Raw genomic sequence first — 18,308 nt, forward strand, 5'->3', positions numbered from 1 at the left:
AGCTCTGATTGTGGGCTACTTTTCTAGCACAATGGTGTCTTGAAAAACCAGCTGAGGCATGCTGGGAATTGTAGGCCTTTTTCTGTCTAAACATACATAGGATTGTGCCCTAAAGTAAGCTAACGGAAAACATTTAGAGAGTGGCTATGGAAAGGTAATGGCTTAGAGCCATTTTTAGAAGATAACTGTAGAACTACAGAATCTGGGGTCGACTAGTGTAAGCTGTACTTTCATGGCAACCACTATAGCTAAAGTATGATTTCCTTAATTTTTTCTCCACACATTACCTCATTGCATGGAATGAAAGTATGGCAAATATTTAAACTAGATAGTTTTACTCTATGTGTGAGAATAGGAATATTTCCAGTCTCAAGGAATCTCATGCTACCCTAATAATTGGTAGGTATTCATTCACAGGGCCTTTTTAAGGGGGACAGGAATATCTGGCTTCATCCTTAAAAAACAAAAAAAGCAGTTTTTGGTTTTGTGTTAGGAGACTTCAAGGATGAATGAATATTCTTTGTATAGCTTTGCTTTTTGCTAATCAATAAAGTAACAGTTTGCACATTCCTTAGTAAAATCAGGCAAAAAATCATGACAGTGGTTTGTTTATTAAATTAGGTTGCTGGCAGGGATGGAAAAAATCTATAGTATGAGTTATAGCCTAAAATGGCTCATGGTCTACATAAAAAGTTAAAGCTAAATAAATACAGATGTAAGTTATGTTTATATAATAAGAAACACTGCTGAGCTAAGAATTTTAGGTTAGAAAGTGCAAACCTGTGGACCTGGTTCATTATGCATTTGCCAAATTTACCCATGTGTGTAGTTCGAGTAACATCAAGATGGCTATTTTGCATATATGCAAGCAAAATGGGACGGTATAATAATATTAAAGCCTAATACTGAGGCAAAATAGGATTTTTGTCCACCATTGCTGCATCTAATGATGGAAAAGCACATTTTCATTCTGTACAGGTTTTTTTTAGATGGTATTTAGTTTCCTTGGGATAAATCTCAGCTAGCTTCTTTTGAAACTAACCAGTCACCCAGTGGCTCCATGAAAAACATTGTAGAAACAAAGCACAAGAAGCACAAAGCGCATACTACCTCTGGTATAATTTATTTATTTATTAAATTTCTTAATCGCCCATCTGGCTGGTCACCCAGCCACTCTGGGCGATGTACAATGGCACAATTTAAAACAGTAAAATTATACATTAAAACATTATTTAAAAATACCCTAACCCATCCCAAATGCCTGCCTGAATAACCAAGTTTTCAGTGTGTACCGGAAGCTCATTAAAGAGGGGGCATGGTGGAGTTCCCTAGGGAGGGAGTTCCACAGAGTGGGGGCCACCACAGAGAAGGCCCTCTCCCTTGTCCTCACCAGCCTAGCTGTCCTGGCTGATAGGACAGAGAGAAGGCCATCCGAGGCTGATCTTGTTGAGCAGCCTGTCTGGTGTTGCTGGAGGCGTTCCTTGAGATAGGCTGCTCCGGAACTGCAGAGGGTTTTAAATTCAAAACCAACACGTTGAATTTGGCCCAGAAAACAACTGGTAACCAGTGCAGCTCCTTCAGCACTGGAGTGATGTGATTACGCCGGTGACTGCTTTTAATCAGGCGAGCCACCGCGTTCTGTACCAGCTGCAGCTTCCGAACCATCTTCAAGGGTAACCCCACGTAGAGTGCATTACAGTAGTCTAGACGAGAGATGATCAGGGCATGCACTACTGATGGGAGCAGATGGTCGGGAAGGTAGGGGCGCAGCCGCCGAATCAGATGGAGTTGGTACAATGCTGTCCAGCTCACAGCTGACACCTGAGCCTCCATGGAAAGCTGGGAGTCTAAAATGACCCCCAGGCTGCAGACCTGGTCTTTCAAGGGTAGCCGTACCCCATTCAACACCAGGTCAACATCCCCCAACCTCCTCTTGTCTCCCACCAAAAGTACCTGGGTCTTGTCAGGGTTCAGCTTCAGCTTATTCCTCCCCATCCAGCCACTCACCGTCTCCAGACATTTGGACAGGGATTCTACGGCCAACCTTGGTGAAGATTTGAACGAAAGGTAAAGCTGCGTGTCATCTGCATATTGATGACACCGAAACCCAAACCTCCTGATGATAGCCCCCAGCAGCTTCACATAGATGTTAAATAGCATTGGGGAGAGGATGGAACCCTGTGGCACCCACAAGTGAGTGGCCATGGGTCCAAAACTTCCTCTCCCAGTGCTACCCTCTGGTAACTGCTGGAGAGGAAGGGCTGGAACCACTGTAATACGGTATCTCCAATGCCCAACCCCTCTAGGCAGTCCAGGAGGATACCGCGGTCAACGGTATGAAAAGCCACTGAGAGGTCGAGGAGAACAAGGAAGGAGCATTCGCCCCTATCCAGAGCCCTCCTGATATCATTCACCAAGGCGACAAAGGTGTTTCTGTCCCATGCCCAGGCCTGAAGCCCGACTGAAATGGATCTAGATAACTGGCTTCTTCCAATTGTGCCTTCAACTGCATCGCCACCACCCACTCAATCACCTTGCCCAAAAATGGCAGATTCGAGACTGGGAGAAAGTTGTTCAGAACTTGGGGATCCAAGGAGGGCTTTTTTAAGAGAGGTCTTATCACTGCCTCCTTGAGGGCTGATGGCATCACTCCCTCCTCAAGGCAGGCATTCAACACCACCCTGATCCCCTCACCCAACCTCTCTCTGCAGCTCATAATGAGCCAAGATGGGCAAGGATCAAGTAAGCAGGTGGTTGGCTTTACAGATGAGAGCACCTTGTCCACTTCATCAGAAGGAAGAAGCTGGAACCGATCCCACAAAACCGGTTTGCCACAGCCAGGCCGCCTCTCGCTCGCTAACTGTATCCACAGCGCACGAAATAACACTCCTAATCTGAATCTGATTCATTTTTATCTGCAAAGTGCCTTGCCAAGGCCTCACAGGAGGCCTTAGAATGCTCCAGCGGGTCCGTAGCAACTGGACCGACCGGGCTCCAGACCACTTGGAACAGCCTCCTGGGACAGCACTCTGCGGATGCGATAGAGGCAGCATAGTATTCCTTTTTTGCTGCCGTCACTGCCACGTGATAGGCTAAAGATATAGCTCTAGCCAGTGTCCAATCGTCTTCAGAGCAAGACTTCTGCCACCGGCGCTCTAGCTGTCTCACCTCCTGTTTCAGAGCTCGTAACCACGGATTAAACCATGGTGCAGTCCGAGCCCTGTTCTGGGGGAGAGGGCATTCCGGAGCCACCCGATCTAATGCCCCAGTGATTGCGGCATTCCAGCCACCCACCAGGGTCTCGACCGAGTGGCCATTTGCCTGCTCCAGAAAATCCCCAACTGCATTCAGCAATCCCTTCAGATCCATATGGCGCCTGGGGCAGATCATTTTAATGGGTCCTCCACCCCTGCAGAGGGGTTGTGGAACCGAGAAGTCCAACGTCACCAGATAGTGATCTGACCATGACAAGGGGGTGGTGGATATACCCCCGACTTCCAGATCACTCCCCGCTTCTCCAGAAACAAACACAAGGTCTAGCGCATGACCGGCTACATGGGTGGGCCCAGTTAGAATATGGTGCAGCTCCCAGGAAGCCATGGTCTCCATGAACTCCCGAGGTGCCCCTGTGAGGATGGCCTCTGAATGTACACTGAAGTGCCCCAGCACCAATGAGTTAGGGGACTGCACACGCACATCAGAGACCACCTCAAGCACCTCGGCCAGGGAGTCAGTCGTGCAGTGGGGTGGACAGTACACGAGCAGAATCCCCAGACTGCCCTTCAGGCCCAAACTCCAGGACATGCACTCAGCAACCTTGGTCTCCCGGAGAGGGGGTCTGGTGAAGACCAAGGACTCCCGGTAGATAACAGCCACTCCCCCTCCCCAATCCCCAGCCCTCGGCTGTTGAACGTACGAAAACCTGGCTGGGCACATGGCCGCCAGAGCTGTAACAGTGGCCTCAGCCAGCCAGGTAACCGTAATACATGCGAGGTCTGCACCTTCATCCAGGATCATGTCATGGATGAGGGATGTTTTCTAGGTAACAGGCCTGGCATTGCAGAGCGGCAGACATAGGCCAGAAGATGGAGTCACGCCTCCCCCAGGCATCCTTTGGCTCTAGACAGACCCAGAACAGGGGACAGATATTACACATCTCTCCCTTGTTCCCCTTACCTGGCATGGCCTGCCCCTAGCACCCTGCCAGCACTTGCCGCCCAGCCTTGGTATGTTCTGGTCCCCAACACTTCCCCCACTGCCTCCATCAGGTGGACACATGCCCCCTCGCTCCTGCCTATCAGGCAGGCTACCCACCCCTAAAAACACAACAACCCCGCCCCCGGTAGAAATTGAATGTGCGCTAGACTCTCACACTCTGGGAAAGGTCTGCCACAACAGAACCCAGATGAACCACCCTATGTAGCTTCTCTAATAACACAACCTGCATTTTTAGTCTGAAGGAAGGTCCACTATGTTCAATCATGCTTACTCCAAGGTAACTATGCATGCATAGGACAGAGCAATTTTATGGCGGTAGGTTGAGGAAATCCATGGCAGAGCAACTACTACTTCCTAAGCTCTGTCAGCTTGGGTCAACCAGGGCAGAAGTTTGGGGACAGGATTTTCTTTTCTTTTTTCCTGTCCTTTTTTTTAACTGCCCCCCCCCCCAACCATTACGCCAACTCCAGGGCTGGCATAGTTTTTCTCTCTTATCAGTGGGGCAAACAGGGGCTTTCAATCCTCTGGGTCCACTGTTTCTCCAATGTGCCCCTGATACCCCCCCCCCGGTCATTTCACTACAAGTAAAACACCATCAGTATGCCTACAGTGACAGAGCTTTCTGCTGGAGCACCATGGGCTCCTCCGGGGTCACACGTGCCACAGGCACAGCACTGCTGTGACATCCTACAGTCTGTTGGAGGCCACCTGAAGGGCTGTAGGATTGCAGGCATAGTTATCTATTGAAAAGGCAGTGTACATAAAAGAACCCTTATGCAAAATCTGGACAACTAACAAATCTTCCATCTGGCAGAATGGGGTTTTTATACATTTGTTTCATGTAAGTAATATCAACAGACCATGTTCATAAGACTGTCCTAAGGCTTCAGAATTCATAAACATTAAAACAAAAATATTACTTTAATAGTATTTTGTTTTTGTGATGTACATGGCTTCTGAATTAAGAGCCTTAGACAACATTGTTAAGCCTTCCTCTGGAGCTTTAAGGGCTAGAAACCTACTATTTTTAAAAAGAGAGATTTGTATACAGTTACCAGGCATCTAACAACAACTTCCACTATTATGTCACTAGTGAAGCACATTTGCTTAGATCCAGAGAAGCCTATTTGTGTATGGTAGGGATGTGTGAAAGTCATTTACCTTTTCAAAGGGGGAGATTCGTGGTGGAGGGGAGGCGCTCCGCACCTCCCCCCGAAATCCTAACCCGGCCAGCTCCGCAGCAACTCCGCGGAGCTGCCAGCCAGGTGCATTCGCAGGTGTGCGGAGCCTGTGGACACAAATGGCAGCAGCTATGGTGGCCACCATTTGCGTTCCCTTTTTTTGCCATGATAGGCTACATAAATATTTACGTAGCCTATCACGGCCTCTGCAGGGACACAAATGGCGTGAAAGGCTACGTAAGTATTTACGTAGCCTATCACAGCAAAAATGGGGAAGTGAATGGCGGCCACAGATGCGGCCACCATTCGCAAAGCAGCACGAACAGCACCAGGTGAGTGCTCCGTTTCACGCACCTTTCGCGGAGTGGAGGGCTGGGGGGCTTCGTTCTGCCATGGATTTCGAGGGGCCGAATGCACTGGCATTCAACCTCACTGAGATCTGTGGCTGAATTCTCTGACATCCCTAGTGCATGGAAACAAGTTTCTACCTGCAGATCTACCGCAAGTGCAAAAAGTTTCTATGCAAGGAGAGAAATGTTGAACCCAGCACCTACAGTATGTATGCACATTCACGCCTGCATTCTGAAAGTTCTTAAAGCAGCAACAATGTCAGAGACCTCAAAAGCACTGATAGCACTGCTACCTAACAAAAGATACATGAGTCAGCAGCACTGATCCCCTGTTACATAAAGATGAGGTTCTTGTACTCAGTCCAATGTGCCCTCTTCCCCCTCCTGCTGCCTATTAGGTATATATGTGCAGAGTGCAAACACAGAAACTTAGTAGATTCAGATGTCCAGGAGCCACACAGAAGCAGCTTGGAAGCTGTAACTGTGTGGAGAGGCAGTCAGCTGAATCCACATTTACTTTTCAGTGTGGGAGGTGGGAATCAGATGGCAAAAGCAGTCATGCAAAAGAAAAGTGTGCAGGTTTGGGTAGACGTCTGTTTTGTGACCATCACAAGCTCTAATCATGATATTTTACACTAGAACAGCTTTCCCCAACTCGGTGCACTCCACGTACTTTGGACTACAACTCCCATCAGCCCCAAGTAGCATACTCAATTGCCAGGGATGATGGGCTGTGCTCCAAATCATCTGGAGGTTGTGCCAGACTGAGGAAGGCTGCACTATGGTATATATGCTATTTTGCTGAATAAAATGGAAAGAAGTCACTATGATTAATAAACAATAAATTAAATGGTAGTGTTGCTTTCTGTTGCCCTGTATAAGCACGTTGTTTTCATTTTTAATGTTTTTTTAAATTCTCAGCAACCTAGTGAAGTAGTTTACTACTGGCAATATAAACCCAAACCAAGCCTTCCCCAACCTGATGCCCTCTAGATGTGTTGGCCATGCTGGCTGGGGATGATCAGAGTTGTAGTCCAACATATCTGGAGGGCACCAGGTCTGGGGAGGCTGTCCCAACCATCTTGGACTGGAGTACCTGAAGGACAGCTTGCCTTTATTCACAAGTCAACATCTGAGACTGTTGGTGTCCCATCTCTATCAGAGGCTAGGTTGACATTCATGAGGAACAGGACCTTTTCAGTGGTGGCCTCAGCCTACAGATTACCTCCCCAGTAAGATACATTTGGCATCCTTCCTTATCTCTTTTAAGAGATAGATAAAGCATTCCTGCTCCAAGGAGTCTTGAGGGAGATGTGTGCATCTGATGAGAGTATAGTATAATGTACTGTTGCTGCATAGTTTTGATAAGTGTGTTATGTGTTCTTTGGGTTATTGATCTATGTTGTTTTGATATTTTTATGCTGATTTGGATTTACTGTTCATGCTTTGCATTTTTATAGTCGTATTTTATGGAGTTAGCACTCCTTGGCTCCCCTTCTTAAGGAAGAATGGCAGGATACAAACCTTTTGAATAAATAATAATCATAATTTCTTTTTTTAAAGATGGTGGAATGGAGATAAGAAATAGTGATTTACCCAGGGCTGTTTTGAATTTCTAGGTTCAGTTCTAAAAACATATTGAGACAACTATAAGAAAGTACTCTATGTACTAATCTGGCTGAGAGTGATGGGAAGGACATGTAAACATACTATCATAGTATTTGCTCTGCAGGTCAGTTTATTGAAACCTGACCTCAGTTCTTTTTGAGTCAGTTACTTGCAACATAATCCTCAGATGGATCATGTGAGTGCTTTCTTGTGGATATCTGAAAACTGCCTAATACACCCTCCATGGAATTGTTGGGGGGGGGGGCACCCTATCCCTTAATCTTTCCCTAGGACTAAACCACTGTATGAAAATATCTCCCAAGCAAACAGAAACGTTGGATGATGTGAAGAATTTCTTAAAAACTGACTACTTTGTTCAAGACTGTTGGTTGAAACACAAGGGTGGGTTCACACGGCCATGTTTCTCATGTAATATAACCACTGTAACTATCATATGATAGTTAGCTGTTATGTGACAGAGTCAGTGACCCTGACATTTACAGATTTACAGGGACTCTTCCAGTCTCCTATTCTCTGTGAAACTGAGAATGTCCAGGAATGTAAAGAGCATCCCCTGTCTATGACAGCCTTTGTAAACGTAAAACATTCTAGGTTGTATCCAATGTTAGTCCTACTTAAAGTAGACCCATTGAAATGAATGGGACTTATGTTAGTCACATGTAACTTAAATCCCATTCATTTCAAAGGGTCTACTTTAAGTAGGACTAACATTGGATACAACCCTCTGTGCACAATGGAACTCTACAGAATCTGCTCATTGCCTTTTCAAATGTACAAACAATGGCATGTATCCAAAGTTAGTCCTGTTTAGAGTAGACTCATTGAAACAAATGGGATTAACATTGGATACAACCCAATAACCATACATTTGGTGGCAGGAGCTTTTCACACAATAAGCACAGGAGCCAATAATCACTGCACAAACTGGTTGTGTGGAACCACCCAAATAGGTTGAAAATCTTGCACCAACTTTGAGCAAAGTACTCCTAAAAAAGAAAGTAAGTAAGCAACTGACCCTTTCATACTATGATTCCACTAAGACAACCAGCAATTAAGAAAAAATGGGGAAAAGCAACAACCCAAGGGACCCACAGTTAAAAAAGCAATGGCAACCAACAAAAAATGCCTACCATGTTCCAGATAAGAAGGCGTACCTTCCGAAGGATCAAGCCTTCGAGCCCTCCGCCCATGCTTGGAGTTGTTGTGCACAAACATGTTATCCGACACTGCCAAGACATGGCCATCCACATTGACTGTTGTAGATACCACAACCTGCAAGTGGAACAGTAATATAAGGAAACACTTTAATACAATTTAAAATCAAATAAGCATAAGAGTGTAATAAACCCAGAATCTTAAATAACAGCTGGAATCTGCAGAAGATTGCACAGCTATTTCGCATAATAACTAGCGCCTAGACTGTACGACTCTAACAAGAGGTGCTATTGATGAGTGGGTCTTTGGCATCATAGGCTTTTGATGTCATTTTAAGTCAAATTGCACAGTTTGTAGTTGTATGGCAGAACATACACTGTTAACCATCATTTTAACAAGAGCAGCTTTATTAACTTTTTTTTAAAGAGCAGGCTGCATTTTACCGCACATCATCCTTCAGCATGTACGCCAAAGTAGATAAAGCTGTTGTCATTGCAAATGAGAATTGATTCAAAAACAAAAGAAAAACAAAAGTGTGGTCTGTGAAGTTGGGATGAGAGCAGCTGTATTCATCATGCTGTTATAGCTGTAGCTGCCAGGGTGTTTGCACTTCTCCAAAATTCTCCCAACAGGAGAGAGAGAGAGAGAGGAAAGAGGCATTTCAGAGCTTAAATGAATAGTGCTTTTCAAATCCAAGTAGCCATTTTCTTTAGCAAATAATCAAGTTTGAATTCACACACTTTGTAAATTTGGACTTCTCCTAATTCATTTAAACAACTAAAAATGGAAATTTTGCTGTAATGTGTAGGACACATACGGAATCATAAAGTCACAGACTCCGCTGAAAGCACAAATATGGTTTGCATTTATAGCGATGTTCAACTGACATATTCTCCCCAGCAAATTTCAAAAGTGTTTCCAGTTTGCAGCAGGACACATTACCCAACAAATGTAATTGAAACTCATTATGATTGGGGTACATCCCTCTTTCATCTAAATCAGACTTCCCCAACCTGGCAGCCTCCAAATGTGTTGGACTACAATCCCCATAATCCTCCAGCCATTATAGGAGGCTTATGGGTAGGCTGACCATACGTACTGTTTTAAACGGGACAGTACCGTTTTTTTCATATTTCCCGACTGTCCCGTCATTTTAATATAAATGTCAATTTTGTCCCGTTTTTAATTTTTTGTAAAAAACTGAACGCGTTTATCATAAGGCTCTATGCTAGATGTAAGGGTGGACACTGTGCCCATAGAATCCCAGAGTAGTTCTGATTCTGAGGAAGAGCAGTCGCTTCTGGGAGAGGAGCGCGCTCCTCTTTCCCAGGGCCCACAGTTGACGGAGATTCCTCCCACCAGCATTCCTAGATTAGATAGCAGTCCAGGGAGTGACCGAGCGCGGGAAGTAGTCTTGGTGGATGCGCGACGCCGACGCAGACAGCGGCGCCAAATGGAGGGCGCAGAAAGGAGGCGTAGTGCCCGGTTGGCGCGCAAACAACGGCTGCGCCCAGAGGATCCAAGGGAAAAGGGGAGGGACTCTCCCTAGTCCTTAAGTTCAGAGGTCTGCCAGTAATTCCCTTTCAAACGGGGACCAACTGTTCCAACTTAGGGCATAGGTACTGTGCTGCTCAGATCTAGTTGCAAACAGTAGAGTTGTTAAGTTGTAAAAGAAGAATAAAGCTTTGAAAGGAATCCCTTTGTCTGTGTCTGGACTTAGCTACTGGATTAGACTGAGAGAGGCCTCCAAGGAGCCCTTGACACTAATCAATGCATGCAGTAAAACTACTAGTGTGACAAAGAGGAAGTTCCATTTACTTTATCCAGTCAGAGCCAGGCTTCTTGAGCTAGCGAGGATCACACGACGCCCCCTTGCTTGTCTGCAGTGGCGGGGAATTCAAGAGGCGGTCGCTAAGCCCCATTCAGCGTGTGGGCGCCAGGAGGGTGAGTCTTACTGTTATTTCTACTAGGGATGTACGAAAGTCACTTACCGTTTTGCGGATCTGCTTCGCGGTGGGGGGGAGGCGCTCCGTCCCGCCACCCGGAATTCTCGACGGGGGGGAGGCGCTCTGTCCCTCCGCCCGTAATTCTGGCTGGGGGGGGAGGCACTCCGTCCCTCCACCCCCGGAATCCTAGCCAGCTGGTTCCACTCTACAAGGATTCTGCGGAGCCACCGGCCGGCTCTGCCAGCGGCCGGATATCCAGCCGCTGGCTAGCAGAGATGCAAATGGCGGCGGCCATAGCCGCCGCCGTTTGCATCCCTGCAGTCAGTTGTGATAGGCTACGTAAACGTTTACATAGCCTATCACGGCTGATTTAAAAGAAAAAAAATGTGCATATGCAAATGGGCGCCGCCATTTGCGTTCCTTATTTTGGCACGTTAGTCCACGTAAACATTTACGTAGACTAAGACGGTGAAAATAAGGGGAACGCAAATAGTGTAGTGTCTACGCTATTTGCGTTCCCCTTATTTTCGCCGTCTTAGTCTACGTAAATGTTTACATAGACTAAGACGTGCCAAAATAAGGAACGCAAATAGTGTAGTGTCTACGCTATTTGCGTTCCCCTTATTTTCGCCGTCTTAGTCTACGTAAATGTTTACATAGACTAAGACGTGCCAAAATAAGGAACGCAAATGGCGGCGCCCATGGGCACCGCCATTTGCGTACACGTGTGTTTTTTTTTCTTTTAACTCAGCCGTGATAGGCTACGTAAACATTTACATAGCCTATCACGGTGTTTTTAAAAAAATCTAGCCGTGATAGGCTACGTAAATCTTTACGTAGCCTATCACTTTTTTTGTTTTTGTTTTTTTTTAACTGGAAATGGTGGCGGCGGCGGCCGGTCAGAAGACCGGCCGCCGCCGCCCCACCGCCAGAGCTGCCGCCGCCAGGAAGATCCGCCCAAGGTAAGTCCCGTCCCGGGGGGGGCGGGGGGGGCAGACCATTCTGCCACCGATTTCGGGGGGCCGAATGCGCTGGCATTTGGCCTCCCTGAGATCCATGGCGGAATTCTCTGACATCCCTAATTTCTACCATCATTCTGCCCATAGAGATTCTTTCTGCCCTACATTCAGTTTGATTTGGACTTTTCAGACTCATATTTCAGTTCAACAGGCTGTTAGCTATTTTTTTATTACAGCAGAACTCTCCAGTGGGACATTAGCATATACCAGCTTGTGATAGCAGTCTGTGTGTTCATTCCTTTTTTTTCTTTTTGGTGTATGTTTATGATTTTTTGCAGTCTGGCTACTGCTGTCCTGCATTAGAGTTTCAGTGTGGTATGCCATACAGATTTGTTTACTGCTCATGTGATATTTTATATATGTAAATTTATGAGTGTTTTTTTGTGTATATGCTAGGGATGTACGAAAGTCACTTACCTTTTCGAAGAGTGACATTCGCGGTGGGGGGGAGGCGCTCCGCCCCTCCTCCCGAAATTCTCCCCGGCTGGCTCCACTCCACAGCGACTCTGCGGAGCTGCCGGCCGGGGCCGCCCGCAGCTGGACATCCGGCCGCTGGGCTGCACAGGGACGCAAATGACGGCCGCCATAGCCGCCGCCATTTGCGTCCCTGTCTTTTGCCATGATAGGCTACGTATATATTTACATAGCCTATCATGGCAAAAAAAAAAAAAAGGGAACGCAAATGGCGGCGGCTACAGCGGCCGCCATTTGCATTCCTGTTTTTGGCTGTGATAGGCTATGTAAATATTTACGTAGCCTATTGTGGCAAAAGACAGGGGCGCAAATGGCGTCCCTGTGTTAGCCATGATAGGCTACATAAGTATTTACGTAGCCTATCATGGCCATAATGAAGAAGTGAATGGCAACCACAGACGCGGCCACCATTCGCAAAGCAGCGTGAATGGCACTGGCTAAGTGTCCCGTTTCGCGCACCTTTCATAGGGTGGGGGGCAGGGGGCTTCATTCCACCACGGATTTCAGGGGGCCGAATGCACCGGCATTCGGCCTCACCAAGATCCTTGGTGGAAATTCTCTGACATCCCTAGTATATGCAATAAATTAGTGTTATTCATTTGAGCCCCTTTCCATATTCTTTTGCAGTTAATTTAGGTTGTTTTTTAGGTCTCTTATAGCCTGAGAGACCACAAAGGGAGCTGCAGTTGTTTTGTTATATTGTGATTTTTCATGAATACAGAATATTACATAACCCCATCCCGTTTTTGTCATCCCAATATCCCGTTTTTGTCTCAAGGAAATGTGGTCAGCCAACTTATGGGAAATGTAGTCCAACACATCTGGAGGGCACTAGGTTGGGGAAGGCTGATCTAAACAACCTCAGGTTACCAGGATTTTTTAAATAATAGGATGTTCAGATGAATGTGTGTGTGATACAGCCCTTACAGATCCAGATTTCATATACTGATATATTTAAACAATATGGGTGCTTCTCCAAGTGATTCCTGAGCTTATAGTTAGTGACTACAACCCTTCTTACCTGGGGAGCCCAATTTTATATGATGTATGGAAGGCAAAACTGGATCGCTTTGTCTTTTCTGACCCTAAAAATAAGGAGAAAGCCCATGGCCAGCCTAAAGCTTTCCAAGTATTAGGAACTCAAGTTGCTATGTTCTCCAGGATCAGAGAAAGAGCTGGTGTGATTCCCAAAGAAAGTCTCTTACTTGATTGCTGCTGTACAGCATATGGGCTGTATTTCAGCACCAGAACAATCATATTAATACAGGATAATTGTATCCTGTATTATAATTTAACAGCAAGGTGACAAGGGATTTATTTATTTTATTTATACCCTACCTTTCTACCAGGAAATGGTGCTCAGCTAAGCTACATTCTTCAGCTACTGTACAACATAGCATAGGATTGGGCTGCAAAGAATTACTGTGGCCAGTCTCATTTACATTAAGAATATTTATTAGATACTATACCGTAAATAAAAACAAATAAAACAAACCTACAAGACAGTATTTGCTACAGGGAGTTAAACAAGGAAGCCAACTGATGCATTTAGATCAGACTTCCCCAACTTGGTGCCCTCCAGATGTTTTGGACTTCAACTCCCATCATCAGCCCAAGCTAGTATGGCTAATCATCAGGAATGCTGGGAGTTGTACTCCAGAGCATCTGGGGATACAAAGTTAGAGAAGGCTGATTTAGATCAGGGGTGGGCAAAAGGTAGATATCCAGATGTTTGGGACTCCTGGTATTCTTAAAAGGTATTCTATGCTGTATTGGGGGCAGGATGTGTGTGGGGGACAGGGATCAGAGATTAACAGTGCAATCCTATGCATGGTCTAATAAGAAGTAAGCTCCACTGAATTCAGTGGGCCTTACTCCCAAGTAAAAGTAAATGTGCTGATGAATCAGCAGAATGAATCAGGGGCGGGGGCAAACACTATTTCTTCTCAAATTATTGGGTCAATAATCAATTTCACAAAGGTTGGTCTCTACCTAACCACAACCACGCATTCAATGTTCCCAATTCCACAACCTCTCCCTGAGTACCCCAGCCTGATTACAAGCTTGTTTCCCATGAACATGTGCTGCCTTCCAGAACTTTGGCTAAAACAATAAGAAGAAATGACCTACACTTCTCCTTATATTAAACAAGGAAGGGGGATTAAAAAGTGAAACCCACTGAGATATGTTTATTCATGCGACCTCTTACAACCAAATATAATAATTGTCTGTTAATTGCAGTTTCAGCTCCCACCTCATGCTTCAACATGTGAAACAGCAATCAGCCGGCTCCTGTTTAATCCACCTATTATGTTGACTAATTAACTTTGCTCGACAGTTTATTTCTTCCTCCATTATCAGCCCCTGTCAGCCGTAAGCACAGTGCCGCAAAGGGGGACCTCGGCCTCTTTGATTGATCACCAATAGATTGACATGCAGATTAATTTAATTAGAATCACCTCACTTGAGAAATGAAAGACAATGGCAAGGGGGCTAATAGATCTGCTCTTATAATGAGGCAACCCTCCAGAGCCAAGGAAGAGGATTTCTGATTTATTTTGCAGAATTCCCCAGTCGCTCCAAAAGGCTCTTGCTTTAATTGTTCTTGGTATTGAGAGGCTTTAGCCTCTGAAGAGGTGAAATGCTTTACAAGGATTGGCAAACATTGCTTCAACTCTCTAAGGAAGGCGCTACCCTCTCAAAGTTGCATGAAGAGGAACGTTCACTTGCAAGAATTCCCTTACATTGTGGAATGAAATGAAACTCTCCAAATAACCCTTTATTAACTTTAATAAAATTCTTAAAAACATGTTTTGTAAGATCTTGACCTACAGCTGCTTAGTCAAGCAGTTCCAGCAAAGCAATGTCCCCCCCACCCCCGCCACCATCAAACTTAATAAGGCCTTCAAGATTGTGAACATAAAGTGATTTGTGGCTAGAAATAGTCTGTCAGAATGTCATTGGCTCATTTCACCACATCTTCTAATAAGGGGAAATGTATTAGGTTAAAATAGGGTCAAAATTATTTAAGAAGTTTTAGAGACTGGAACGCTAAAGAAGGAAGCACCAGATATTGAAGATGAACTTTTTTTTTTTTCACTTACAACTGCTCAGTGAAAAATGCACTCTAAAAGTAACATGTTAGAAGAATTTTGACAATGTCGTATTATATGCTATCCACTGTTTAAGTCAATTTCAAACTTTCCTATAACCACAATCCATACACACAGTTGTCCAATGTGGAAAATGTTTACATGGATAGAAGACCCGGATAGGGTCGTGCAAAACATGATGCATTGACCTGACGGAGTGCCTCTCCTGACACAAACCTACCTGTACGCTACACTCAGCATCTAAGGCTTTCCTCCAGCTGACTACACCGAGGGAAGCTCGGAGGACAGTGACAAGGGAGAGGGCCTTTTCAGTGGTGGCCCCCAAATTTTGGAATGATCTCCCCAACGAGGCCCACCTGGCACCAACATTGTTATCCTTTCGGTACCAGGTTATGACCTTTCTCTTTTCCCAGGCATTCGGCAGTATATGGTAAGTGTTTAATCAATCCTGGAATATCTTATGGTTATGGTTGTTTGTTTTTAAGATTGTTCGTTTGAAGTTGTTTTAGATATATGTTTCTTTTGTGTATATTGTCTGCTCACGTCTTTTTCATTTAAACGGCTTTTAATCTCTGTATATTGTACTTTTAATGTTTTTAATCTTTGTCAAACCTCCAGAGAGCTCCGGCTATTGGGCGGCATAGAAATGTAAGTGATGATAATGATGATGATGATGATGATGATGATAATCTCTGAAAGAGAAACCCCCCTGCTTCATCAGGAAAGACTACAGTGATCAGACCAGCCTTCCCAATTCTGGCTCTGTCCGGATGTGTTGGGACTACAACCCCCATAATTTTCAGCCAGCGTCACTGATAATTATGGGACTTGCAGTCCAACATATCTACAGGGCACCAGGTTTAGGAAGGCTGGATTAGACACTTGCATTTGTCCATAACCTATTTTGCACAATCTGAGCACTTGTTTCAATAAGACAGTTTTAACTGATAGCTCTTATCTAAGATATCACAATATGCATACTGAAATTTTCATTCACTATAAACTAGCCCTTTAAGTAAAATCATGAAATCAGGATTTACAGCAATTCTGTTGATGAATCATGGCATGCTATGACAGGGGTGGGGAACATGCGGCCTTCCAGATGTTGGTGGGCTGCAACTCCCACCAGCCTTAGCCAACATAAACAATGGTGAGAGTTGCAGTCCAACATCTGGAAGGCCAAATATTCCCTACCCCTGATCTAGGAGAAATTTATCAAATGTATGTGTTGCAAGAAAACACATCAATGACGCACTGTTAAAGGGAAAAGTCTGATAAGTGAAAAATAAGGGCCCACCAACTATCTCTATGCAGTAAGAATTGTATCATTCTATCACTGAAGGTAATTATAAATAGCAACTGGAAGGATCAGGATCTTGTCCCTATGTAATAAGGTAATAGGTCCAAAGATATATCTTGCCATGATGAGCAAAGTACAACACTGCCTAAGGAAGTTAACTAAGGAATTCTACCAATATTTCAACATTATTACTTAATTCTATAAATATGTAACAAAAGAAAACGTACATAAGTTGCAAATATTAATACATACAAATCACATACTTCATTAAACCCAATACATTCCTACTAACACTTTTCAATTGACCCAACAGTCTATCCATTATAAATACCCATTATAAATACAAATATATAATCTTATGAATCATCATAGTTTCATAAAAGCCACTAGAGACCATACACCAGAAAGACTATTTTATTTTTTTCTACTGTCATGCTGTGAAACACAGCTCCAGTTAAAGGCCTTGCATCACATCAAGGCCTCGTCTCCAGGACTATGGCAGCCAGGAAGTGCAGACTGGCTTTGTCACATACCACTGTGAGGATCAGGAGAGGCTTCTTCTCCCAGTGTTTTTTCCTTCCTTGACTCAGGATGGATGTCTCAAGCCTCCCACAAAGTGTGACACTGCCCTAGCCCATCCACCTCAAAGCACTGCGGTATTAAGGAGGGATATTCAGCACTGCATCCTAAGCACATCTATGCCATTCCCTCCAGTAGCTAGTCCACCTACCTGATGGATGGAGGCCACAACCAGCTGCTGGTTTGCTCAGACAGGAACAACTTCCACTGAGAAAGGAAGCACAAAGTGACAGCTTCAAGAACTGGTAACTTCACAACACATCTCAAGCCTGTCTTTGTCAAGGGGAAATTCTCACATTTGCTAAAATGGCTCAATAAAAGCTACATGCTGCAGTTACTTTAACCAGACTGCTTACAGAACAAATATGAGAATTTTTCCTTGACAAAGACTTACTCAAAATGCATTGGGAATTTAACAATCTTACAGCTGTCCTTTAATGTTTCCTTTCTGGTGTGCATTTTAAAGCATTTTTGAGACCCCTTAAGACGCTTGCTCCTTGGGTGGAAAGCTATGGCAAACCTAGACAGCATAGTAAGAAGCAGAGACATCACCTTGCCGACAAAGGTCCGTCTAATCAAAGCTATGGTTTTCCCAGTAGTAATGTATGGCTGTGAGAGTGGGACTATAAGGAAGGCTGAGCGCCGAAGAATTGATGCTTTCGAACTGTGGTGCTGGAGAAGACTCTTACGAGTCCCCTGGACTGCAAGGAGGTCAAATCAGTCCATCCTAAAGGAAATCAACCCTGAGTGCTCATTGGAAGGACAGATACTGAAGCTGAAGCTCAAATATTTTGGCCACCTAATGCGAAGAGAAAACTCTCTGGAAAAGACCCTGATGCTGGGAAAGACTGAAGGCAAAAGGAGAAGGGGATGGCAGAGGATGAGATGGCTAGATAGCATCACCGATGCAATGAATATGAACTTGAGCACACTCCGGGAGACAGTGGAGGACAGGAAGGCCTGGCGTGCTATGGTCCATGGGGTCACGAAGAGTCGGACACGACTGAACGACTGAACAACAACAAGAACTTATATGTGAAAACTTCCACTGCCTGAAAGTGCTATAAATACTAAGTTTAAAAGACAAAAAAGAAACGTTCTAGAGTGTTTCTGAGACACAAATCCTAAAAAGTTGTAGTGCTTAATAATTATTTAGTCTGAAAGAACTAAAGTACAACTCCTGATTAATTCTGTCTCTTGAGTCCTGATCCAGTAAAAGAATATGTAAATAATTGTGCTCATAGGAATACATGAACAGTGAATAACTTTAGTTACCAGAGTACTCTCACTGAGATCTGTTACTTAACTCTCCCTGCCCACAACATCTGCAAGATCAGGCACTCC

The 18,308-nt window shown here is 44.7% G+C and overlaps 1 protein-coding gene across 4 annotated transcripts in view; it reads right to left on the bottom strand.

Annotated features, from left to right (window-relative positions):
* The window catches only part of EBF1 (EBF transcription factor 1), a 519,113-nt gene that overhangs the window by 183,023 nt on the left and 317,782 nt on the right, over positions 1-18,308 (bottom strand). For 3 of the 4 annotated variants that reach the window (XM_084839270.1, XM_084839269.1, XM_084839266.1), the window contains exon 8: positions 8,509-8,650. In XM_084839270.1, coding sequence (XP_084695396.1) covers positions 8,509-8,650 — 142 coding nt within the window. The remainder of the gene's footprint in view (positions 1-8,508; positions 8,651-18,308) is intronic. The other variant, XM_084839268.1, reaches the window with a different exon arrangement.

The sequence above is a fragment of the Heloderma suspectum genome, chromosome 2, assembly GCF_057233095.1.
Source record: "Heloderma suspectum isolate Gila_16-S chromosome 2, 16-S_ref, whole genome shotgun sequence".
NCBI lineage: Eukaryota > Metazoa > Chordata > Lepidosauria > Squamata > Helodermatidae > Heloderma > Heloderma suspectum.